The sequence below is a fragment of the Seriola lalandi genome, unplaced genomic scaffold (genome assembly GCF_002814215.2).
Source record: "Seriola lalandi dorsalis isolate HSWRI2012SDOR001 ecotype SW California unplaced genomic scaffold, Sedor1 jcf7180002054263, whole genome shotgun sequence".
Classification (NCBI taxonomy): Eukaryota; Metazoa; Chordata; class Actinopteri; order Carangiformes; family Carangidae; genus Seriola; species Seriola lalandi.
In genome coordinates, this window is record NW_019524816.1 from 419,945 (window position 1) to 447,270 (window position 27,326).

Sequence of the window (27,326 nt, forward strand, 5' to 3'; positions counted from 1 at the left end):
GGATAGCTGCCAAACATAATTTCATTGTGTATTCACATGCAATGACAATAAAGTGTATCTATCTAGGCTGTTCGTCTTGGTTACACGCACGTGGTACCACTTCTTACTACTCTAAAGTCAACATTACGATATGGAAATCTTCTCGACCAACGGTTGGCCCGTATGAATAAAGAAAACTGCACCATGCTGTCAGCAAACCATTTCTTTCCATTTGAGGAAAAAGAAAATTTTACAATTCTGTACTTCACAACACAACCTTTTTTTAGACTGGTTTGCAGTGCTGACCCAAACGGAGGCTGCTAAATGAAAAACGGAGCCCTCGGCAGAAGGTCAAACATGAATCCCAGTGTCTGATGTTTACAGTGCACTGCTTCTTTCCTGGGTTTTGTCTGGGAACCCATTCCCTTCTCTCTCCACCAAATCTGACCTTTACCTCAAAACCAGCACCTTTTTTCATGCACTCTCCTTTTCTTCTGTCTGCATTGTGCAATCCATCCATGTCCAATCCATCTATGCAGCACCTACTCTTCCTTTAGCTACTTGCTGGCAGATCATTCAGTCTATCCAAAAGAGTCTCGCTCTGCTATCTAACCATCTGCTCGGATTTCTCCATTTCCATTTCCTTTGCTTCTTTGCATCACCTCTAGTTGTTGTCTGTTTTCCTACTGTGTTCCCCCCCCCCCCAAACCCCCATTCCTGTGGTTGGTCTGTATGTTGTCTGTAAATCCAGCCTCATCTTGATGAAAGAGAGGATAGTTAAATTCCTTGGGAAGTTAAAGACCCACTAGGGATCCTTCCGATAGCAACCCAAATAATGAAAATGTAATTCTACAGGCATAATTAAGTTAGAGATAGGGCGATTACTGTGCAATCCATTAAAAGTGATGGCAAAAGTAATTACTTATTCAATCAGCATGGGTTTATGAGGAAATGTGATGGCACCATGTTGCGTCGCCTCTATACAAGTCATTACATTTACAAGGGCATAATATGTTAAGCTGTGATTGGTCTTCTTGACAGCTTGTTAAACCATGAATTAAAGACATGGTGGATATAAAAGCCATTTTTTTTGTCAAAGTTGAAGAAATAAAAATTTATAAGGCAACTGCCCTCTACATATCCATCCATGACTGATGTGTGGTTGTGTATAATGTAAATCTGTGATTTCCTACCATCCCGTTGTGGAGTTGGCAATGCCTGTGGATGTGTTTTGTCTGTGGAGCGGTTAGGAGGAGAGGCAGGAAATAAACACTTGAACCGGATTCAGGATACTGTACGTCTGACACCTCCTACTCCCACATATGGGAGTTATATCTGCACAGACTGACTCATTGCCAAAATGCGTTCATGTCTGACCTTCAGAGACACAGAAACCATCATTCATGCTTTCGGTTCATCAAGATTCGATCACTGTAATGGTCTCCTAACTGGCATGAATCAGAAAACAATTCATAAGACTTCAAATAGTATAAAATGCAGCAGCCAGACTACTTACAAAAAAAACATTTCTTTCGCAAAGCTTTTGAAGAATCTCTTTCAAATATATCATGTTTTTGTTTTGTCATTTTATCCTTGTGAAGCACTTTGATTTTGATAAGTGCAACAGTATATAAATAAACTTCATTATTATTATTGTTATTATTATTATTATTATCATATTAAACTACACAATCACACAGAGTCACTCACATCCTTCAGGCAGCCCATGAAGTTGTTGCTGACTGGTGATCCGGGCAGGTCGGCGGTGTTGGGGCTCCCTCCGATGTAGAAGAAGTCATCGGAGCCCAACATGGTGTAATCCTCCTGGGTGTAACCAGTGGTGGTCAATATACCATCCACTGAGATGGTCACCTGGCATAGGCGTGGCCCAAAAGAGACAGATGAAAAAAGACGGACAGAGGGGAGAGAAAATAGAGCAGGGACAGGCAGAAATAGAGAATGACGAGAGAGTGGAGAGAAATTAGAAGAATGAGGAGGAAAAACAAGGAAGAAAGTGGATTAAACATCAGTGATAGGCGGCGCTGTCCCCCTAAATGGTATCGCTCAGTTGGTTGCTTTTGGTGCCAGTCAGACTGGGGCCTTTCACTCTAGAGTGCAGTTGCTAAGGGAAAACCAATGGAACAGTCTAATCGTTGGCAGTGGAAGAATAACGATCCTTGGTTAGCTGACACTAGTTTAAGTGCTGAAAATACCATTCAAATTACATGTGAGTCAACCTATTTGTTAACATGCCATTGATAAACACTGACAACTATCTAAACCAAACACGCTCAAATAAAATGCTAATTCAAATCAGGTTCAAAATTATGATCTTACAGGTAACACTACCGTCAAAATGTCTATCTAGCTACTCTGCAACATCCCTCTGCTGAGCCAGTACCTCATTCAAGGAACTACCAGTAAAAATAACCCCCCTTTCATTATTTAATTGCCTCAAGTCTCGTCTTTTGTGCAAGGTTACATATTCCGTTGCTTCACGTTTGATCGCTAACAAAGCAGAGAGCGCCGCTTGGAATCAAACACACAGCCGCAAGCTGATGGTATGAGATAGTGTGGATTGAAGCGCAGAAAAAAGACTTTATATACTTCCCCCCCAAAAAAAATAAAAAAACAGATACACAAACAGTACATTTTTGAGGTTCCCCCAGGCTTTTCTGTGAGACTGTCATTTTTTTTCTTTTTTTTTTCTTTTTGGCTCAAATGATATTCCTCAGTAACCTTGTATTACTAGAACATGACTAACCGGATCAAAAGCGTTTTACCCTACATTACGGCAGCTAGTATGGAGACTCTTGTACTGATGTAACACTCGACCTTACAAGATCAGGTGAAGCAACTGTTTCATGTTACACCAGGCCCTACCTTGTCAGTTTGAAGAACACCTGAAGAGGGAATCAAAATGAGACATGAGTTACACCAAGTTGAAAATAGAATGCATCTGAAATGATGAGAAGGATTTGCTCCACTCAGGTTTTTCCAGGAGTCATCACAAATGAAATCTTGTCTTTTCACTTTGACGTTTAATTGGTGCACTTGATGAAAACGCTAATAAGTATAATTTGGCTATTTGCTGTTACATCCTTGCTGTATTTGCTATCCGTTCCACAGCTATGCTGCTACAGTACAAACATTCCTGCAAAATGATGCTGTTTGATAGAGAGAGACTTCTGCAGTTAGTGACCAATTTATTGTCTAATTATACTAATAGAGCTGGCCTGGGCCAGAAGTGAAGCACTAGTGTCTCTGGTTCAACATCTGTTATTCTGCATAAATGTACACAGCACAAATACAGCACTGCAGGGAGCCGCGGCCATCTGCTTTTCATTACCTTTGCACACTGAAAAGTGATGCTGGACCAAACCATCTTCATTTCATCTGAAGGCCAACTTTACACTTTGGTTATTTACAATGACATTTTGCATATGGTAGCACTTCACTTTGCATGTTGGATCTAGAGTAACTACTTTAGTGAAGCTATGATAATCATTATTATACAGTAACAGCAGGATATGAGTCTATGAAACACATTTCACTTACAAAAAAAATATATAAAGGTCAGAGAAACAGTGAAACCTTAGCAACTGCACTCAATAGATCAGTCACCCCAGCTGAGTGCTTGTCTTCTCTTTTCCTTGGCTGTTTTTTGTTTTTCTTTTCTTTTCTTTTTTCTTTTTTATGCCGTACTTCCCTTCTTAACAGGGCAACTCATTTTTATGTCTGCTGTTGCTACTCAGTGAGAAGAGGTATCATATCGGTGTATCGAGCATGAAGAATCTGCGGTCGACAGTGCTGGTGCGCTGGGGTGTTTGGAAAAGTCTCGGGTGGGATTTTCAGCAAGGCCACTTCATTTATCCCACAGTGACAAGAGAGACATTAGAGGCGGCTACGGAGGAGAAAAAGAGGGGGGAGGGGGCAGAAGTCTCACGATATAAGCCCTTTAAACCAAGATCCTACAGAGTTTGGCCAGAGCCTTCTACGTTTTGACGTAACCTCCTCTTGAGGTAAGGATGTAGGATTTGAGACGTCACTGGGTGGAGATATAACCTGTGAAGATTGTGAAATTAAAATGCTGACTAAAGCTCTGAAGAACACCAACGGCTCTTTTTTGGGGAGGGCTGCTAATGGTACATCTTCGAGGCTGTGTGTGCTCACTGGGGGCCATGAGGGATTAGCATTGGCTAGCTGCCAGACACCTATAAAGTTCCCAACTAAAGAGGGGAGATCAGAGATTAGCAACATATTTGTCCTATCTTTCTTTCTCGTGCTCTCTCCATCAACCCCCGGATTCCACCATTTAAAAGGTTCATCAAAGCCTTTAATGCATGCAGTGTTTGAAACAAAGTACCCGCAGCCTAAACAGCAATAAAAACCCCACAGAGACAATATGTCAAAGCACATGCATTATTAGTACAAAAGAATGAACAAAAGCAAAACAAAGTGTTTTCTCTGAGGTAGCTAATTATTCACAAGAGTTAGCTAGTCTCTGCTTCAACCAGACTTGCACACACAATCCCGTTGAGTAACATTACAAGCACTTGCATCACTGGCCGGAGGAGGGAGAGGCTGAAAAAATCACAGGTTGAGAGTTGAACTACCCTGGTTCTCTCGGCCTGGAAGCCACGTAGCCTGGAGGAAAGTAGCACGCACTCCCATCTCAAAACATTTTGTGCATAATGCAAAGATGGACTGACAAGTAAATTATTAAGGCTAGACCAGAGAGATTTTGGCTGCTCGTTCTCCATGAGATCCTGCTGAGTCTGATTGAAGCAAAGATGCAGCTAACAGCGAGTTGGAGACACCATGACGTCACTTTAAAACAAAAACTTTCACTTGATCAAAAACGGTAACACCTGCGGTGCTGAACCTCCAACATTAGCTCCCTCTTCTATACTAAATGTTGATGACAGCTCACAGGTAAAATTATTGTTAGATTCAGGTCACTTAATGAAATACCACAAACAAGCTTGCTCCCTTGATTGTTCCGTAGTCAAAGCAATGGGAGGGACAGAACCAAAGCAGAGCTAAGTGAGGACATCCAGAAGAGCCAGGGTTAATCCAACGCCTGGATATTGCAACTTGCACAATTCCTTGACTTATTTTCGATCAGTAGGAAATGATAGTTTAGCCCATTGTTTACTGCATGAAAAAAAACAAAAAAACATGTGATATCCTTTGATGGGAAAACATATGTGAAAGACCTGAGACCTGAATATGGGCTGAAAATAATTCTTTGTAATTGTGTGATCACAGTTTCCTTCTTGAAATATGGTCTAGTGTGATAATCTAGGAGACGTTCCTGAGAAATAGTGAAATTAGAACTGGCTTAGTAACAATTTTCTAGCACATTTTCTCATGTACAATGATAAAAACTCAAGTTTAAAAATCTGGCTCCGTCCCTGCTTTCATTCTTACCTAAAACAAGCAACTAAAACGCCGACACACAAAAAAATAAACAGGACAACACATGTAACACCCGGATCTGTCTCCAAAGCCCCTCACTGTTTCTGTTGGATCCCTTGATTTTTACCCAGCTGCTCTTCAAATACTTCTTTAGCCCAGTACACACAGAAACCAAACGGACCTGGCTGAACTCTGTGTCCCAGATAACACAGAAAACACAGAGCGGAGCTGTGTACAGCTGAATCCACTGTGAAAGGATTGACACAGCTCTGAAGTTCAAACCACGATAAGCGGTCCATTTAACCCGTTCGCATGCTGCTGAACTGGCCTCCTGCGTGGCCCTGCAGTGGGGGAATGATTTCCTTTATGCTTTTAACCTCCATCCTATTCAATCAATTTTTCACTTGTGCACTTGCTCCTTATAAAAGCATAGAACTACCTACAGAATAACAACGTGATTAACATGGGTCCTCACATGCAGTGCGTGGTGAACTACATCTGTACATCTGTGAGTCCTGCTCAGCTGAGCATGTCACTGGCTCAGTGACCATATCTGACTCCATGACTTCAGGCTGCTGGCTTACTGAGGCTACATCCATACTACGACGTTTTAGTTTTAAAACTTTTTTCATCTATGTTTACTCGTGGCATCCACACCGCTGCAGACCTTTAACACCTAAAACGGAGACTTTTGGAAATGCTGTTGAACCCGTTTTAGTTACCCTAAAACTCCAGGGAAAAAACAGAGACCTTTTGCAAATGATGACGTAGACACCCACGGTGGCTCCGTGATTGGGTTTCATCAGCATCGACTAACAGTGGTGCAACATGAACGAGTTACAAGCTTCCTGTCTTTGCTAGCATCTGTTCTTCAGCCTAATTCTCCATTTTAACGCTACAACTGTCTTTGCTGTTCCTTGTTTGTAGTATTTTGTGCCAACTAATCAACTGCAGAGTTGAATATCTGCTTCATGTTTACATTGTTTTCAGGTGTGTTAGTATGGATGCAGATCGTTTCTGATACGGAGCTAAAATGCTCGTCTGGGCGGAGATCATTTTCATTTTGTTATTATTTTTTATATTTCCAATATCGAAAGCGAGAGAGAAACAGGAATGTCGGGGAGAGAGAGGGGATGACTCAAACCGCCGCTGCGGTCAGGACTAACGCGCTCTAACAGGTGAGCCCCTGGGACGCCCCAATCATTCTCACTTTAAACCACTGTTTTAAAATGGAAACATATTAGTGTGGATGTAGCCTGAGGGGCACATAAAGTAGATCCCCCTCCCATGAAATAAACAACAGTCAAGTTAGTTCCAGCTGTGGTGGGAGATCTCACTGACCACACAAAGATTGCACATAAAGTGTCTTGTTGAATGCAGTGAAGACAACTCTATACTAGAAAAGATAGGACTAAGCCGCTCCACTATATACTTCAATTGTGTTTTAATTGAATGTGCACAAGTTGCAGATCACATGTGCTTGGAGATGTAGCTACACATGATGCTGAGGACACACACGGTTCAGCCATTGTTATTCATAATGTTGAGGAGTCAGGTAGTGGCTTATGAGCTGACGGTAAGAGAACTTTTACACTTTATGGTATTTGAAGCCATATGCTGTCAGGCACATACAATGGGGAATAGCTTTGTGTGAGTCACGCTCTCTTGCGCATCTCCCATTCAGGAATACAGATCTCATTCAACCTTCAATCCCCAAAGGCAGTCGTGATTTTCAGCATCCGATCCGAGCGAGTAGTTTCTTTGTCAGCAATTTCTAACTCTTACAGCACAGTCTGTCAGTACCTTCACACATGAACATCACGACTCATGCAGTGAGGTGGCATCAAGCTTACCTTGGAAATGTATCACTTACCCTTTTGTTGGCACTACATCTAATTACCAGAGATCTTTTGCAGGGAGAAATAATGTGTTATATGGTGGATTGAATGAAGAACACAGTTGAGAAGCTCACACAAGAAACATGTCACAATAAACTGCACACACTCTTCCTCCCCGTCAGTTCAGGTCAAAGCCAGACCCACAGGGAGGAAGGATGCTCGAGAGAGAAAGGGAAAGAAAGGGATCTCATCCAGCGGAGGACTTCGATAGGTGTCTGGCAGCTTGTCAAAATTTATTGTTGAGGGATATTTCCTGTCTTTCATTAATAAATCATGAACCTTTGAGCTAAGCAACATCCCTAAGTTAGTAAAGACTGAAAATGAGGGAAGGTTTGGAAGTCTGGGGCGAGTGGCGTTTTGGTAACAGTTGTCAAGAGGATGGGGGAGAAAAAGGGGGGAAGTTCTTTAGCTCTGTGCCGAAAGAGTTAAAAGGGGGTTGGAGGGTGAACGAAATCGGTTAGTACTTTTGTAAGTAAGGGAAAGTCAGACACAAAAATGGTTGTTAGTACAGTTACAACAAAGGTTTGATTCAAACAGTAGATTAGTAACACTGTTTTAGTAAATTTAGTCAAAGTGGGGAGAGTAGGTGAGGATTCTTTAAAAGTCCTCTGCAATTTGATTGCTTCAAACCAGATCCAGATTTGGACTGAATGTGTTATTTCATGTGACAAGGGTTTGTTTTGGTTAAGAAGAAACAAAATGAATCCATCCAAGCTAACAGGGTGACACACAAGCCATGCACTTAAAATGGAGAGAGATGACAGGGAGAGTGGGTATGGAGGGGGAGAATTCCATTAGACACAACACAAACAGACCGACTATTAAACAAAAAACTGAAGGAAGAAGAAAAAAAAGAAACCATTTGGCAAGATGCAGCAAAATGGGGAAGTAGTGGGGAAGTAAATTTAATTGCAGGGCAAAACATCACCAGACAAATGGGGAAAGGAAGAGAACTTTCAATGTTAATTTTTTTTTTTTTTTTCTTTTTGGACAAAAATGCAACAGAAAAAAACCCATCAAGACACGTGTACAACAGACTGACACGCGCTGGGCTAGAGCAGCATTTACACCCTGTGAGGATGCTGATGTGAGGACGTTCTAGCCAATAGAGACATGCAAACAGGGTGCAGGAGAACGACCACTGGATACTGTCAGTTTGGTGGTGGGAGTGGGACAGGATGGGACCGATGTCACCAATCACGGATGAAATCAACGGAAATGAGAGGGTTTTTTAAAGAATAGGGAAAATTGAGAAGGGAGAGAAGACGTCTGTGTCTTGGTGAATAGAGCAATTACGAATCACAATGGTGGGACATATTGTATCATAACTACCCCTGTCCTCCCTAATATTGGACCCACACACACAAAAAACTGCACTCAGTCAAGATTCCAGTTCTCATTATGCCTCCACTGGTATTTCTGATGTTAGCTCAAAATTACTTTTCTCAAATCTGAGTGAGTCAGACAGATACAGTCACTCTTTGCACACTCCTAACACTTCTCTCCAAGTCATGTGTCATGATGGATTGGCCAGATGTCTTCTATGGGGCGTCTCTATTCACCAAGAAAATGAAAATCTGTCTCCCCTCTTTATTTTTTCCCTTTTTTTTTGTCTCAGCAAGATAAGGTGTGAGGTCATTATTCATTTTAGTAAGTTAATTTTGAAGTTAAACTTATAGAAATAAAAATTATACATAATAATAATAAAATAAAATTAAATAAACAAAACGACAAGAGGTGTGGCTAACATGTTTTATGGCCATATTGATTATATTAGGACAATTGATATATGTATGTATATATGTTAGCCATGATATATACATATACATATATACTCAATGCAATCTGTATATCAAAAACAGAAACAGAATTTAAAAAAAAAGAGAGAGAGAGAGAGAGAGATAGGGGAGGGGGTTCAAGTCTCTTCATGCAAGGGGTGAGGCCAGTTAGTGTTAATGAAGGGTCGATCGCACACAGTTCAGATTTTCCCAGGCAGTTCCCTTCATGGTCTGCGTCAACGGGCAGACAGCTTCAGTTATTGATTGGAAAAAGTCCAGTGAAAGCAAGTAAGTCTGATAATAGCTACATGCCACGGGTGGTCTATAGTTCATTCAGCCTGATAAAAGTTTTTAAAATAAGATCCCACTAAGGTGTCACACAGAGAGTCTTTATCTTATTTATTTATTCAGTTTTTTAATATAATTGTCTGTAAATGATTTTGGCAAATGTCCCCCAGTCTGCAGTTTAATGCAGCTGCAATTGCTGTTTTATTTTCAATAATGAGCTTTCATCAGTACTCTTGGTCTGATCATTTCTGCCCCGGAGTTCAGGGGACTATTGGTACATTAAAGCACTTTATTAAGTGTGCACGTGTGTGTGTGTGTGTGTGTGTGTGTGTGTGTGAGTGTGTGTGTGTGTGTGAGAGAGAAGGAGGGAGTGCGTCCAGGTGCAGGTCTGGGAACAGCCCCATCTTGATCATAAATCAGCCTAAGGCTACTAATGGGATCAAGCCCTCATTTGATGCCTACTTTACAGTGGGGGCTTTGGCCACTAAATCAAGAGTTGTAAATACTCTTCATGAGTCCATAAACCACAGGATGGCGAGCCGGGATAACAGGTGGCTCCATAACAGGCTGAGCAGGTCCAACTGAGGCAACATAGAAAGATGGTCTCCTCAGTGCCATTCCTTAAAAGTTGTTAAAAAAAGTTGGGGAAATTAATGATCAAGGAGTTTTATTTTTTATGTTTTATTTTTACTTCCTCTCACTGGAGTTGCCATAGCCGGCTGTTTGTCTGCTTGAGAAGTCTGCTGCGTACGCTCACTTAATAGGGTTTGTCTAAGAAAATAAATCAGGAGGAAATAAATTTACAAAAAGTAAAGGTAACTCTTAATACTTTTCTAATACTCAATTGAGAAATATCTTGCATTATGATTCTTTATTTCTTCATACGGATAGATTTTGTAGTCAAGGAATAAAATAAATAACCAAACAAAAAGAGACAGAAAAAAAAACAGCAAAAAATAAAATAAAATCTTAAACTCGAAATTTCTGTATGTTTTTGGGCAGACCTCTTTGGATGAACACGTTAAGTCTTTTCAGGAAGGGGAGAACTGGATGGCAATAAAAAAAAGCAATAACATATATATAGAGAGGGCTAAACGAAAAACAGAGAGGTGGAGTTTTTCAGCTACCTTGGAATTGATGGCGGATTGTACTTTCAGTAAAGCAAACAGAATAGAAAAAGGTAACGGAAAACCCAGGGCAAACCAAAGTATAAGACAATTAGAATGATATCTACCATATAATGCAGTTTGTTTACCATAGCGTGTCCAATGCCTGCGTGCTTCAGGAGAAAACAGGGGGAGGAGAAAGAAAAAAAAAAATAATGACAAACCTTAAACTCAAGAAAACACACCTCAACCCCAAAAAATGGGAAAGAAAAAGAAAAATCGCCTTTTGCAAAAGCAGCTTCTCCTTTTCATAGGCGACTCGATTCTATACAAAAATCTTATGTAATAGTAAAAAAAATACAGTGGGGTCCAAAAGTCAGAGTCAGACTTTTGGGCCCCACTCTATCAGCCGATTTTAATAAAAATAAATCTTTCCTATTGTTTATGTAGTAAAACATCCAAATAAAGAAATAAAGAAAGCAATCGTCTAACTGTTTTTGATTGAAAGGGTCTTCTACTAAATAAAATCATAAAGAACAAAAGGAATAAAAGGATAACAATACATTTGTTAGTATGTAAGTCGCAAGTTAAGTAGAGAAAACAACAGATGGTTCACATTCCGTGAATGACACAGTGTTAGTCGTTGAAATCATAAAAGGTAAAGGGAAAAGTAAAATTCACCAATGAAAAGAATCAAATTGGAAGAATTCTGAAGCTTGTTGTTAGTAAAAGAGACAAGAGTTAGCAAATCAACTTCCACAGAGGGGACTTGGGTAGTTTTGATGGGGATGTTTGTTTTTTGGAGTGGGGGAAGGGAATGAGGGAAAAGTACATCAGATTAGTATTCACTCTGACAGGCGTGCTGGCTGTGGGGAACTACTCCATTTCAAAGTGGCGGACATTAGCAGTGGGCGTGGCCAACCATGTTTTTGTGACTTCAAAAGGTGCAAAATCCCTAAGCACAATGTCTCCATGTAGTAGTCATTAAGGGGCTACTGTCACATATGCAAGAGGAAACCAAAAAAAAAAAAAAAAGAAGAAATTATTGCATTGTAAAAATGAACAATTATAGTTACAGAAAAACTACACTGCATTTCCAGTTTTAAAGGTAGTGATGTGAAATCATCAGGGCTTCTGGGAAAACAGGATTAATTCAGCCTGTTCTTCAGCATGAAAGGATAGACAGAGGGGGGGCAAATTTGATTTCATTTGAAGGTTGTAGAATCTGCAGCATCCTGAAAGAGAGAGAGATGTCCATTTAGTCCTTTATGTCATTTCCACAATAAACAGCAATGCTGGTTGTCCCTGGGAAGACAAAAACATACAAAGTAGAATATGAAATGAAAATAAATAAGAAGTCAAGAAAAATATCCTCTGCCTGTCAGTGCTGTGTACGTTTTAATTTCTTTAAAAGATCTGATTATTTTGAGCTTTTATGCTCATTTGCAGAGTGAGAGAATATTTGCAATTTCTATTTTAAAACACTGTCAAGTTGTATATGTGATATATGCTGGTAGATAGCTGTGAGAAGGGTAAAAGATCTATCAGGGAGATCTGCCCTGGGTTCTCCCTCTGGACACAGTGGACATCTAGAGGACATCTTAAATCTTGATCTGAGGGTTGAAATAGTAAGCTGCTGTGGGTGACCATATCTGACAAACTGAATATGGACAAAAAGGGGGACGGCTCAATGGGAATGGGGCACTTCCTGACTGAAATACCAATTTGTGATTTCAGCTGTTGAGACAGATCAGATTTTAGATACAGTTACAAAGCTCCAGGCCCGGCAGGTGAGATACTCTACATAAGATCAAAAAATGGCATCACAATGTTTGTGTAGGAGTCTGTCAGTCCCTTGTACAGTAGGTACAGTACTGTGTGTGTGTGTGTGTGTGTGTGTGTGTGTGTGTGTGTGTGTGTGTGTGTGTGTGGGCTGGATTAGTATGTGTTTGTGCCATCTGTGTGGGAGCTGAGTCTAAGTAGTAACCATAAACAGAGTCCTCCCTGTGGGGCTAACTGGCCGATTTGAAGCTTCATGCACGCCCACTCTTTGATCCGGGGTCATGTTAAAGTACTGTCACCAGTCAACCACTTTGTCTAATGACTCCTCTTAATCCATTAAATAGGTAAATAAGATTCAATGGTGGGTGTGAATTTGCATATCCACACTGTGCTGTACTCCCTTGTCTCTGAGCTCACGAAAACAACAGCTGATACATCAAAGAGTGGATGTGATACGGGGCTTGAATAACTGGGAGGCTGACAATGGTTTATTAACTTAGACAAATGTATCCTTACAAAGGTGACATTGACTGTAGGCTCTTCAAAACTCATTCAAAGACAGCCTGGGATACCGCAGGGGCAAAAGAGAAGGGAGATTATTAAATGCAACATTTTGAATTCTGTAAGTTTCAGATCCCTCTCAGGCATTTGATGTCTGGATTTTGAACTTATCTCTCTCTCTGTTCTTTGACAGAACAGCCCTGGGATGGTTGTGAAAAATGTATCCTTCAAAAAATTGCTAATGGTCTTTGAAATGACACGATAAAGTGATGGCAGCGAGTGAAAAGATGGGTGGTGTGAAATGAAAGGGAGAGATTACATTTGGACTTCTGTGTGCACAGTCCCTGCATAATCCCCTGTAATGAGTGAGTCTACACCAGCCTCTCTCAAAGAGTGGTGCCTATATTTGTTAAAATATCATGTTTTAAATGTGGTGTTTCTCGCCTACTAGTGAGTATTGTAAATGTGTCTTTTTCAACATTAAATCAACCCATACATAAACTGAAACATTATTATTTGAGTTGGCTGTTCTGCGTTGTTGTTGGACTTCACTGTGACCGACACTGTCTACTCAAGTAGCTTCGCGTTTTAAAGTTTGTTTTCACGATTTACGCCGAAAATGATGAGCGTGACATTTGAATGGAAATGTGGATGAAGCCAGCTGTTAGTTTGCCCTGGGACTGTGCTAAATTTCACCGGTTATCAGCCTATGAACGATCAAACAAACACAACGGACCAGTGGCTTAAGAGCGTGTCAATTAAAAGAAAATCAAAACAAACCTCTGACATATCGCACGCAACAGGCAAGTGTTAAGTTTTACTACTCATGTAGTCACCACAACTGAGACTCATCGTGTGTTTGATAGCATATGCCCAGTGTCCATATGTGTAATATTGATGCTACATAAAGAAACATGTTGATAAAGTTCTGTCCCAGTTCACATTCTTCCACGCAAGCTCACCACAACATTATTGAAGTGGTAGGCCCTATTGGATTTGAGGATGTTTGGGGAGTTAGGTGGTTCGTGAGTCCTTGGTCTGAAAAAGTTTGAGAAACACTGGTCTACACAGTTCTGTGAGTAAGCAGTTTGTGCATTTTGAAGAAAAGAGGGCAGATTTATTTTGATTTCCCTGAGTGGGTCTTAGTAAAGGAATAAAACTAGGAGGAAAAGAAATGGACATGAATTTGGAACCTGTTTATGCAAAACTTAAATTCAGTGAAGGAGGACACTTAATTAGCTCCTTGTTCTTTCTTACATTTGTCATGTTGCTTTGTTAATCTTTGGAGGTGTCTTAATGAAGCTTTGTGGGTTGTGAAAACTAAATTATGATGTCTTGTTTTAAGTTTATCTGCACCATAATAACTATTCACTTCAAGGAAGACGGAGTTGAAGGTCCATATCGAATAAAGGTAGATGTCCATGTGTTGTTTGATTATGAAGCAGGTCTAGGTTCTATATTAATACTGTGAAAGTATCAAAGCCTCAGTCCAGAGAAATGCACACAGCCTGTATTCAGACACTGAGTCTTAAACCAGCTGTCAGGACTTCTGTAACTTTGTGATGTCACAACGAATCAGTCACTGCCTTCAGCCATGCCCCAAGCCCCACCCGCCTAGACTCATCATCCAACCTTGCAGGATTTGGTTTCTCTGAGTGATTGCCTGAAATGTGCTATATTCTTATTTGATCACTCAGAAAATAGTCAGCCAATCAGAAGAGAGGATAAGAGTCTCTCTTCTGATTGGCTCACTGACCTGTTGTTACTAGCCACAGAGAGAAGCCTGAGAGAGGAGATGTATAACTACTTTGGGATGGTTTTTGGTTCTTAAAACCACACATATATATTCTTAAAACACAGGAGAAGAGGAAAATATGGAGCTTTAAACTGGGGACTGGACTGATTTGAAGAGTAAGAAGCAGAAAGACCTTTGTGAATAAACTGCCCGACTAGAAAGAAATGTAGTGAACTGAGCCACTGAAACTGATGTGTGAACGTAGATCTAGGGTTGCAGCTGCTATACAAGTCAGACTTTTTTTTTTTTACTGCAGGCTCAAGAACTATAAGTACTGCTGAACTGTTGTTCCATTGTCAAGATCAATCGTGCAGAAAATTAAACTTTTGTCCTGTTTTTGTTATCAAACGGCAGACAGAATGGTCGGGTTACTTAGTTGGTTTAAAGGGTTTTTGTCACGATTTCCCAATTTTTGTTGTATTTAATGAGGGAAAAATTCAGGACATCTCCTACAATAACAAACCATATGAGATGAATCCCTCCTTATCCCACGCAGAGAGCATCCCAGGAATGCCAAATTGTCTCAGTGAGAAGGGCGAGCGTAGTATAGAGGGAATACAGTGGGCTGATAACAACTGAGAGTACCAAAAGATAAATATGAATAAATATGTCGAGGGATTCTGGAGAAAAACAACTCTAGTACATGAGAATAGGAGCGGAACAGGGATGCATGATTATGAAAAACAGACCAGCTTGCCCCTTTTCTGTCCTGCTAATTTTACTGTCTTACAGTGCATTTCCTCTTCCACTCTGTACTTGTTCCAAATTTGCCTCAAACCCAACACGCCTGAAGCCCCTGCTGTGACAGCCCGTTACACTCTCTGTAATTGACCCATGTGGGAAAACTAAGGCTGTGAATACCGATGTTTGCTGATGGAGGATAAAGCTCCCAGTCATGTAAACAACCACGGGCCCAGACAAACAACTTTGTGCTGCATCTGTCCCAAAGGGCCCCCTGGGCTAAGAAATCTTCATATTAAATACTGGGGGATGGGCTGGTTAAAGAGAGGAGGAGGGAATGCTGGTACTGTTAACATACCAATTCACTGTCTTTGTTCCGTAGCTGTGAGTGGTGAAATAATTCATGAGGCTTTGTCAGCGGCGTTACACAGAAGTCCTGCAGGATGCCGGCCGCAGTTGGCTAAGATGTGAAATGATGTTTTTGTAGAGCTGCTGATCTTTTACACACTCGTCACTCTGGACGTTACTGAATTGCGGCCACCAGCGAATAAGCTGAATAAATATTTAATGACAAAGCTGTGAAAATGATCAATGACTAGTGCAGTGGAGCCAAGATTCCCAGTCCAGATAGATTTATCATTGTAACTGAGAAAGTTCTAAGACTGATGACCGTTCTCCTATAAATTTCCAATTTGGGCCTTTAGAAAAAAAAAAAGTGCTAAAAGTGATATTGTGGGATAGTATTATGGGGCAGGAGGGAAGGGAAGAGGTGTGATTTGTCATCAGGCAGAAACTTCAGTGTGAATTAATGATAAGTGACACATGAAAAATAAGTGTGTGTTGTAAACACCTAAGTACGAGCTGGATCCATATTATATACATCTACGTGTCTGCCTGGGTAATTACGCATTGGTGGTCTATGAAGCTGTCCTCGGTAACACAGACACTCTGTGGGTGACCCTGTCAGATGGAGTGGAGCTGGGCTTCAATTCAAAATAGCTCTTTCAGGTACATTTGGTTCCGCGTTCATTCCAATCATCCGGCATTCACTCCAGTCCGCCTCCCTCTAAGTCTAGCTCCAAGTAATGGAAACTGGCAGACAGGCTTCAGGTGCAAATATAAATGTCACTGCAATTACAGTGGAGAGGAGTCTGCAAACAAACAGCGGGCAAGGGTGTATGCTTCTGTATAGGTATGTGTGCATGGAAATTGCAGTAGAACATATTGTGTATTCCAATGCAGACAGTCATCACTTTCTCTCTTTTTTCTGTGAAGCTTCCCATCATCCCAATCTCTATTTTCCCATCTGTGACTGACGGACGACTCTCCCTTTGAACAGTGGCCCTTCTTTCTCTTTAGATTTTATCAGGATGTGACCAAGTTTAATGTCAAACAAGTGCGACTGCAGAGACTTGAAAATGTGACAGTAAAGATTATTTAAGTACTAATCAACTGCCTTTTTACAGTGTGCCTTAGATTATTGTACAAAATAAACCATGTGACACAAGCTGAGGACGCGGCCTACGACGGCGTGGCTGACGTGGTCCACGAAGGCCAAACGGAAATAAGAAGGTCTTACCTACAGAGGATTTTTGCCTGGCGTCACCAGCTGTGCCCGCTCTTACCCTTGCATCACAAAGTAACACGCCTGTCGCCTAGCAACCTTGATAACATCCTATTTTTCAAAAATTTGATATATAAAGGTACTGTTAGCTTTTAAACTCAACTGAAACCCAATACTTATATTTAAAAGTGTAATCTTTGGGCTCTCTGTCTGTGTTGTTTGCTGCCATGTTTCATTACAATTACATTACGCAATGAATCTTGGGATAGGTTGGGCCGCGAAGGATCCGCCCATTGAAACCTTTGTTGCCCAGGAAAAGAAGGCCACATTTGAAGGAGCCTTCGAGATGGGACAGCCACACGGCTGTGATGCAATTGGTCTTCAAATGCAGCCTCTGAAGGATGTGGCCCCTGAGTTTTGGTCACAGCTATTTTGTTGTACTGTTTTAGGGACGCACCCTTCTCCATTTTGAGTTTGTACCTGGCTAAACATACTGCTTGCATCCCCATAGAACCAGTATACAATCTTCTTCAAACTAGTGAAATAGACTAAACTTTTTTCTCTGGCAGATGGCTGATCTAGCTAGAGAGGGCATTTTAATTTAGGAATTAAAAACACATTTGAATAAAAAAAGATCAACTGCATAGTTACCTTTTGTTTCTATCTCTGAACTCGTCTAAACTTTAATCCAGTGTGTGAGACTAAAAACTATAGCAGCTGAACATGAATATGCATGTTTTAGACGCTCTCGCAGTTCATAATTGGTTATACTTTGTATGTACTTGTGATTGGACTTGATCAGAAAAAAAAAATGTTTCAGCTCAGCTAAAGAGTACAAAATAATAACAAATTACTTCTTACCTACAGAGCACAAAGTATTAAGCCCACAGCATTGGCAAGTTTGTTTTCTTCCTGTTGACTGAGTGTAAATGAGGAAAACAACATGCCATGTCTCTAGAACCCAACTCAGTCAGAGAAAATAAGAGACAATAAAAGACATCAGCAGTAAAGGTGTGGGGGTGTGTTGTTTTCCCCTCGGAATTAAAGTGTGAAGCTGTGTCATTTCAGTGTCACCAATTTGCACAAATGCTGAATTATACATGCTGGTACTGCAGACTGTGATTTGCCTTGAGTTCTCTGGTGTTGTCAAGAGTAACTAACTGATGCAAGAGTAGAGAGGGAAAATTGAGGGACAGCACTTTCCCAATTATGATGCAGGTAGCGCCTGAGGATGATTGTTGTTTTTTTTTTTACATTGATGCTATTTTACAACAGGCTTTCACACGGATACAAAATGCTATAAATATGTTCACTGCTAGTGTTTTCTTTTACAAGGCCACCTCTCCTCACTTTCTTCCTAAGTCGTTTGCCCCTGCTGACTTGTCCTGTGCTCTCCCATAATCTCTTTCTGGAGATCTCACCTGTTTCTGTGTCGCTAGCACTTTATTACCTGTTTCCACCTGTTTGAATCTACTAATGGTGCAGAGATTTGTTATCAGATAACAGGTCTGCGAGACAGAGGAATGAATAAAGATGAAAGTGCTGGAGCAGGTAGTGGCAAATGAGGCTGATGAGTGAGCGAGTGTGGGAATGCGGGCAGATATGCTAATGCAGTGGAAATGTGATGCAAATGAGCTCCTTTCCCCTCAAATGCACAGAACCTCTCCATGCCAGTATCAAACAGCTGGGATGATGTTTTAACATGAGGTGTTTGTATTAATTAATTAATTTTTTTGCAATGCAAAGTCAGATGTTGTGATTCAGATACTGACCTCTGATCAGCGTGGGGAAGGAAGCACAGGGTGGGGGGATAAATAAATAAATAATTCCCAAATGGAAATCCAGATGATGACTGCGCCTCTCGGCACGGCTAGAACACATTAAGAATACTTAAAATGTCATTGGCGGTAAACTGAGAAAGGATTACAGGGGTGTTAGCATGTCATTATATACATCAAACAAATCCACTACTCTCCTGCCTGCCCTGAATAGCAATACCTATCGTCTGCCATAAAAAATGCATTGCTCTGTGTGCTGGCAAAGCCAAGCACTCTAAATGGCTTTTTCAATTTGGCCACAGGAGGTTGAACCTGTTATTATGCTAAACGCATTATGCTGACTTGATTGAGATGTTAACATGTGAATGGTAGGAGCTAATCCACAATGTGTGTATGGAGTGGCCATGACATTTAAGCCTAGGGTTCAAGATTAAAATTGCTTCAGTCACTGATTAAGTTCATTTGATTCTTTTGCTCACCAATTACTTTTGCTTGAATCATATTTTTCCGTGTTGCACATGTCAAAGCACTAAAGGATGAGGTTTTTCTAACGCCCTCCCCTCGTAAATCAGGACTTGTCAGACATTTTTTTTTTATCAATAATATCAGAACGTTTAAGTGGAGGATGCAGTTGTATGGAAAGGGTTAATACGACTACTGCAGGCAGGGACGATTCACTACCCAATAGCAAAGCAGACACAGTTGCTAAGTGACAAATTGCTAGCCGGAATGGACAAGCGAGACAGAGTGAAAATGAGAAAGAGAGGGAGGGGAAGATGTGCGGGAGAGAGAGGAATTGATTGGCTCTCTCTTAGGAATTCTAGCTGCCTCTTGGAGGGAGGTTGGGTGAGATGGGTGGGAGGATGGAGGAGTGGGGAGGGTAATTGCAGCTGATCATACCTTACAGAAATGGATGAAAAACAATCTGAACAGGCGAAAGAGGTAGAGATACCAAAGCAAGACGGGGGGTGTGGGGTGTGTGTGGGTGGGGTAAGCTTCTAGTATTGATTGAAGGGGAGGGCTGATGTTCTCATTCTGCAGTCTCATATGAAACATGCTATGGCGGTTAAAACATGACTCTTGAATATCTTTTACAGGGATTACAACAAATGAGAAACTAAATGATGAGCGAAGGGTTTAAACCGCTGCAGCACATTTAGAAATTCCTTGTTAATGCTTTTGCCTGTAGAAGATCTTATGACGCTAATAAATGACAACGATTCTCCCTGATGAATCTTTCACTCATGACAGCAACTGAGCTGTGACAGTGTTTCATTTTCAAATCACGCTATTATTTGGATGGGAAGTCTATTTTTTTCTTTCTTATCAAATGTTTTCCATTCTTGTTCTATTTCTCTGCATAAAAAAAAAAACCAAACACTAGCTGAATGAAACAGCAGACACAGGCATCGTGTGAGAGCAGTGCTGTGTGGTGGATGTGAATACATACAGCTAGTTAGCACCAATTCCTTTTTATGTGTGGGAGACATGTATGGAGGCAAGAAGGAGTTGTGAATTCAATTTGGTGTGTGTGTGTGTGTGTGTGTGTGTGTGTGTGTGTGTGTGTGTGTGTGTGTGTGTGTGTGTGTACACTCAACTGAATAACTATGTTGGCCTTCTTGGTTTTTATCTAATGTTGCCTTGCTGCTTGTAAAACTTTGTGTGTAAAGTTTTATTATCCATTATTGACTGTGAGGTCGGGCTTCAGCCTCCACAGTCATAAACAGCTGTGTGCATGCCTGTGGATTCACAATGACTTTGAAAGTTTCTTTTTTTCCCCATAGCACATATGCTTTTTTTGTGGTTTACATTAAAGGTCCCATATTGAATAAAGTGAGACTTCCATGTGTTGTTTGATTATAAAGCAGGTCTAGGTTCTATATTAATACAGTGAAAGTATCAAAGCCTCAGTCCACAGAGAAATACACACAGCCTGTATTTAGAAACTAAGCCCAAAGATACTCTATAACAAAGATGACGCATTACAAGCAGTGCCAATGGTGTGAAATGGTGTACACTTCCTTTCTCATAAGTGAGTGTAGTTTGATTGCTTGTTCATGTTAAAACATAACAACAATACAAAACACTAGATACAGTATGAATCATGTTTCTCTCATAGGACTGAACAGACTCAGACCTGCTGTCGGTCTCCTAAAGGGGCGGGGGGTGAAGAACCCCACGTGACACAGTTACAGGAAATGATTGTAAGTGTGCTGTCCCCTTCTCAACTGTCTCTGGCTGTTAAAATGAACTGTCAGGACTTCTGTAACTTTGTGACATCACAACAAAGCAGTCACCGCTCTCAGCAACTGACTTTTTAGGATCTGGTTTCTCTGAGAGTTTGCCTGAAATCTGCTTTATTTTTATTTGATCACTCAGAAAACAGTCAGCCAATCAGAAGAGAGGCTCACAGCCTCCTCTTCTGATTGGCTCACTGACCTGTTGTTCCTAGAGCTCAAGAGAGAGACGCATGAGAGAGGAGATGTAAAACTACATTGAGTTGGTTTTTTGGTTCCTAAAACCACAAATATATCTTCTTATGGATATCAAACCTTCTATTATACAATATGGAACCTTTTAATAAAACATCAAAAACTAACTTCTTGTATAACAGCCATGATTCATCGTCTTGCTTTAATCAAGCTTTACTGCTGGTAACAAATAGGTGAAGCACAGCGCTTCCTGTGTAGTGGGAGATTGCAGAACAAGAAATATGAAGGTCTCCTAAGAGACTGAATCACTAGTCTGTTACATCAATCTGTGCTCCAGCAAAACAAACATTTATATTTGCATTTCTCTATAGATTCTCAGGGCAGTTTATCCCCTAAGTAATTAAAAGAAATCCACTTTCTCAAAATTCCAGCACCTCAGTGGATTCCAATATGTTTCACAATGGTCGCTGCCTACGTGTAACAGATTATAATTCTCAACGTGACCTTCGCTGAACCCTATCCAGATGCAGATCAAAGCTCACCAGCTCTCCAGCTGAACTCCGGGCCAGTAGTTCAACCTTAGGGCTGTGTATCCAGCACTAAAAGAACATGAAAAAATCTGTTTGATCCATTCATGAATCCAATGGCTGCATCCAGGGCCCAGTTACATGGAAAAGAGATGTGCGAGGGGTGGGCAGACTTAAAGAAAATCAAAGCAGACAGAAAGCGAGAGTCAGCCAGAGACAAGGGAAGGGCCCATGATACTGTAGGTGAGGGGGTGTGGGGGGATGACAGTGATACAAAATGGAAAAATGGGATAGTTTAAAAAAAAAAAGAAAAAAAAAAAGATATTGAGTTCAAAGGTCTCTCTATCTCTCTCTAGATGCCGGCGATGCTACTGGCCCAGTTCTGTGACACAGTGGATGTTGAATCTTTTGCTCATAAAGTCACATTGGGGAATACATAGAAAACGTTCCTCTGTTCTCCTTTTCGTAGAACAGAACAAACTGCTATCTCCCTCCCAGTGCTCCCCCCAATCCTCCCACCGCTCAGATTCTCCTTTAGTCTCAGATGGCAGCACTACACTTCATTTCCCACTCTCTGTTGTACACACAGCCGCTCTTTCACTCTCTCTTCTTGTCATGAACAAAAAAAAACCAAACCAAAATACAGACATACAAGCACGCACTTCCTTTCCCCTGCCAATGTGTGTCTCATGTTTCCTCTGACTGCCTGCAGTGTCCTGTGGGGCCCGGGGCGTCTGCTCAGCACACAGACAGACAGACTGTTGTGATGTGAGGCCGTCGTGATTATTCCAGTGATCATCCGTGTGGAAAGTTAGTCCTCCACGAATACATCAGTATATAGATTACTGTATTTCTGCATCTCTTTCTTTCCAGTATATCATAAGCAGAGGGTCCGACATGTTTCCTGGAATTGCATTGCCGCAGTCTGAACCAACCATGGAATGGGTTTATATTAATGATTATACAAAGTGATAATATTAAAGAGGATGAAACACCACAATAAAAAGCTGTTTGATTTGAATTCTACGGTCAACTAAAGATCGAACTACTGTAAGGCATAGCATTCCATTACATTATTACACTTTATTACATTCTGTTGTTGTTATATTTTTTCACATTTTTATCATATGTATTTTATTAAAGACATTTTCTATTTATATTTAAGTTACCTGACTTGCTGTGACTTTGCTTATGCTTTATATTTCTTCTTCTTACTATATTTATTGTTATGCACCAAAACACTAAAGCAAATTCCTCATGTGAAAAACAACTTGCCAATGTACCTGATTCTGATTGAGATTTACGTGGAAGCCGTGAAGGGCAAGTGAAAACATTGGTTTTTATCAGGATTCCCCAAGTTTTTTTTTTTTTTTCCATCTGTGAAAACAGAGAGGCCAGTGATTTTTTTTTCTTCAACTGTATAAAAAATCCCTGAGGCAAGTGATTTATTTTTTATTTATTTATTTTTCTTTTACTAGGAAGAAAATATTTTATTTATTTTCTTTATTTTTTACTTGCCTGTCAGGGCTTCTGTAGATTCAGCATTACATACATTACACAGTAACAATGAGCACTAAAAAGTGATTTTCTAATCACTGTTTACTTGTGTTGTACACAGACGCAGAGGCTCAGCTGAGTTTTGCTGGTTAAACTTTTAATGCTATGGAAATACTGAGTGTGTGACAGAAGAGGAAGCTGATAAAACAAATCTGCTGACTGCTGTCAGGTGTTTCATTCAACGCTCCTGTCTCAGTGCTGGCTGTGATATCACAACCTGTGTGCAAATCTAATGTTTAAAGGAAATACATTAACATCTGAACATTCACTGTACATCAGCCTCTACCTGATCTGCGCTTACTCTGCTGCTACTTTGCAACACACATGCACACATACATGCACGCACGCACGCACACACACACACACACACACACACGAACTGATTGATTGACTTTTGAGTTACCGCAGCTACAGTAATGGATATGAACGTAATAACAGAGGCGCCAGTGGTTTAAGTTCAGTTTTAGTCTGAGGTGTTTTCAATTCAATTGTGGCTTTGATGTGTCTGCAGGGACTCTGAGTGGGAAGATCATAAAATAAATACTCAAAAAACTTGCAGTACGATGTTGTCGATGCTCTGTGCATGCACTAAGAGAACGACCTTAACTGCTACATGCATGCTGACTAGCCTAGTGCACTAACCTTGCACACTTAATATATGACATATTTTCACCATGTGCTCTCTTTCTTGCAGTGTATCAGATATATCTATCATTTCCCAAGACACCCTAACATCAGGGTTTCCATCTTTGTCTTTGCCCTTCTTTCTGCAGGGTGTTTGGACAGTGTGTGTAATCCCAGAGGCAAGGAAAAGGGCAAGAATGGTCACTGGTGCTAAAGTCTATGAGATGTCCATGATGGTACATCACCGTGTCAGGCAGAGCAGAGGGATGGGGGGGAGGGGGGTGGAGGTGGGATGCTTCTCTGCTTATGCCAACCAATGCGTGCAGTGAACGGGGTCAGACAAGTGGGGGTGTGTGTGTGTGTTGAGGGGAAGAGACTTGCACTGATGAGAGGTCAAGACAAGTGTCCTTGCTGTAGACCACAGGGATTTGCCGAATTTTTCAAACATAAACCACTTTTCCTCCCACATAGACACTTGCAGTTCTGGCAGATGCCACCAAGGGGAGCTCTGAACCTGTGATCATTCGTTAACCATGTAGCATACTCATTTCTCCCCCACCCCTCCCCTTTCTTCTTGGTGGAGAGTCCCTATCACCTCACCTAATTCTGTCTGCTTCATTTTATCCTGCACAAAGCTGACAAATTCATAGGTTTTTGTGGAGAAAGATGGTGAATATACATATACAGAGGGAGAGAGAGAGTCAGAGAGAGAGAGAGAGAGAGAGAGAGAGAGAGAGAGAGAGAGTGGAGAGCTCACAGGCTTTACTTATTTTGGGGCTTACTGATGCAACCGTAGATATGGATGACGTTAGAGGAGCCACTAAGAACAAGACACAGAGAGTGGATGAGACTTTGGAGGCAAATGGGACTGTACGATAACCTCAGATGGATTTCAGTGCTTGTCTTGTAGACTGTGGGTTATTTTTAAATACAAGATATCATGTTAGCTACGACGGGAAGAGCAGTGGGGAAAACAATAGCTGTGTCTTAGTGTGGCTGCTCTGTTTACATGTTTAAGTTGTATTTAAAGATTAAATGATGGAATAAACAGTACTTATAGCATCTAAACTATGCCAAATAAGGTAGATGGGAGGGACAACGTATTGAAGGTGATAATCTGCGCTTATTAATATGCATGGCCACACTTAAAATGACAAAAAATGCTATTTAATAGGAAAGTTGTCCAAATTAGTAGTAAGTCTTTGCCAAGCTTGAGGTGACTGTCATGAAAGTGTTATTGAAGTCTGGCCGTCTTTGGAAGATGTAGTTTATAGTGTCTGTGTTGTGGAAAGCACTGCATTGTTCCTGTTAGTCGATTCACCTCCTGTAACCTCACGTCACATGTCACTCTCATGGGTCTCTATGATGTGCGAAGAATGATATTAAAAACCTTCAGGCTGTGCACATCTTATTATTTATACACAAGTGCTACTGATTATTGTTGCGATCTATAATATATTTCTTTTAGCTCTTAAGTGTTTTCCTTAGATGTTTCTAAGGATACGTGACCGTATGAGCGCCACCACACTACACTTCCTCTGACATGTGCGTAACTGTCGAGACCTCGGAGCATTCAAGTGCTCATTGATCAGCTGGGTATCGGCTGTATCAACGGATGTAAACACAGGGTCAGAGGTGGTCAATGTCATCGATGCCTCGCTCCTTTTTGTCTCTCAGTGTTGATGGTCCATTGTGAATCCAGAGAGCTCTTTAACACTTACACTGCCCGCTAGGTCGATGGGAATAATCCGATGGGGATTCAAGCTGTTAGGCAAGTTAATGGAGATCGCCTGGACAGCATGATGAGTACAGGCATATGATATCTGCATGAAGTTCAATCAAAGGTTTTTAGAGCACATGCTGTGTTTTCTTTTTTTTCTTCATCCTGAGTAACATGCAGGGCAGAAGCGAACTCTGTCTATTGATTTTCAATACAGGTATGATGTTAATTTTTATTTTTTCCCCAGGAAGATCAAGGATAAATAGAGCTAACCTTAACACTAACAGATGCGCTTGTTATTATATTATTTATTCAATTCATATTATTGTTATCATTATAAATTTGAAATGAAACGAATAAACTTACTAACTATGTTAGATACTGTTGCATAGGTAACATTTAGTAACTGATTGTACTGTGCTGCTCTAATTTGATCTTATTTTCCCATCACAATCCTTGCAGTTTATTGTATTGTTGGCGAACTGACCGAAGATCAAGATTACCTAATCTCGTTCTTTCCCTGAGCCGTTGGAATCAGACAGCAACAGCAAAATTAATCGATCGTTGTCAAATTGACATTGTTTTCTTTCATCTTACATCAGCACCTCTACTGTTTATAGCCTACTCACAAAACACTCTACACAGCGAGCCATGAGAACCAATAGACCACAAGAGGCGACCGCAAGAGGCGACCGCAAGAGGCGACCGCAAGAAGCGACCGCAAGAGCTTGTGCTGTTCAATGTATACTTCACTACTTTGTAGTCTTTTCTGTAAGTAAAATGCTACTTATGAATGCGTTATCAGTATCACTCAGTTCAGTAGGCTACTTCCTTTCCGAACGTTATCATGCAGTTCTCATGTTTCTTGGCAGGTTTGAGTGATTAACTGATCCCATAAGCCACTGTGTTGTTTTAGTGCATATGCAGTGGTATCTGCTCATGAAAAGCTGCACAAATTAATGATGGAAAAGTTAAATTCGATGCACAAGTACCGACATTCATGTCATTGTCTGTTGGTGGACTGTTATTTGTGACTGAACTGTATTTGTGCTACAAATAGGCTAGTTAATTTGTTAGGCTAGGAGTGTTTTGGTTACTCAGTACTCTCTTTCCCAGCGTAATGCTGCGACACAGACTGTAAAATCGACCAATCCCATAAGCCGCTGCGATGAGTGCGCCGTGGTTCTCAGTCCTCAGCAGGTTTGAGTCATCGACAGATCCCATTAGCCACTGCGCTGTTTTACGAGCAACAGCGCAGAGATTACTTTGCCAATAAAGCAGTGCAGTGTACAAACTAATATTATCAAGCCATCAACTTACTGATGTGACCTTAGACGGGCTATTAATTTGTAATGTCAATGTTATTTGTATAGCACATTTAAAAACAACAGGAGTTGTACAGAAGTGCTTGAGGCATACAATAGAGTTGGAGGCCTATGTGAACTTTATGCAAATCACTGACTGAATCAATACCCCGGTTGTTAAGGCACTGCCTGGTATGCCACTCTCTCTGTTCCATCTCTATTTTATTGTTAATGTCAGTATAGACAGATGGGCACAAGGATGGATGAACAGACAGACAGACACTGAGAGAGACAGACAGGCAGGCAGATAATAATAGTGCTTCAGTCTAGCATGTGTATGCGCTTGTGTTACTCATTTGCCTAATGGTCATTATGATGCAGTTGGTGGTAGGTGGGTTGGCTCATGCTGTAAATCTTTAAAATCATGTTGGCTTCCCAAACTCATTAAGCTAGTCTCACTCTGCTGATCACACATAGTTCTGCAGCATTACATATTTGACCCCGACTGTGTGTGCGTGTGTGTGTGTGTGTCTGAGATGGTGCATCTGTGAGTGTGTGATCATTTGCCCTTATGAAAGCACGGCATATGCT

General features: G+C 40.9%; 1 protein-coding gene across 1 annotated transcript in view; it reads right to left on the reverse strand.

Moving 5' to 3' along the window:
* LOC111654229 (neurexin-2) overlaps positions 1-10,639 on the reverse strand; it is a 395,909-nt gene extending 385,270 nt beyond the window's left edge. The window contains exons 1-2 of the mRNA XM_087173672.1: positions 10,620-10,639; positions 1,690-1,851 (exon numbers count right to left, since the gene is read on the reverse strand). Coding sequence (XP_087029798.1) covers positions 1,690-1,851; positions 10,620-10,622 — 165 coding nt within the window. The 5' untranslated portion in view covers positions 10,623-10,639. The remainder of the gene's footprint in view (positions 1-1,689; positions 1,852-10,619) is intronic.
* Positions 10,640-27,326: the final 16,687 nt, after the last annotated feature.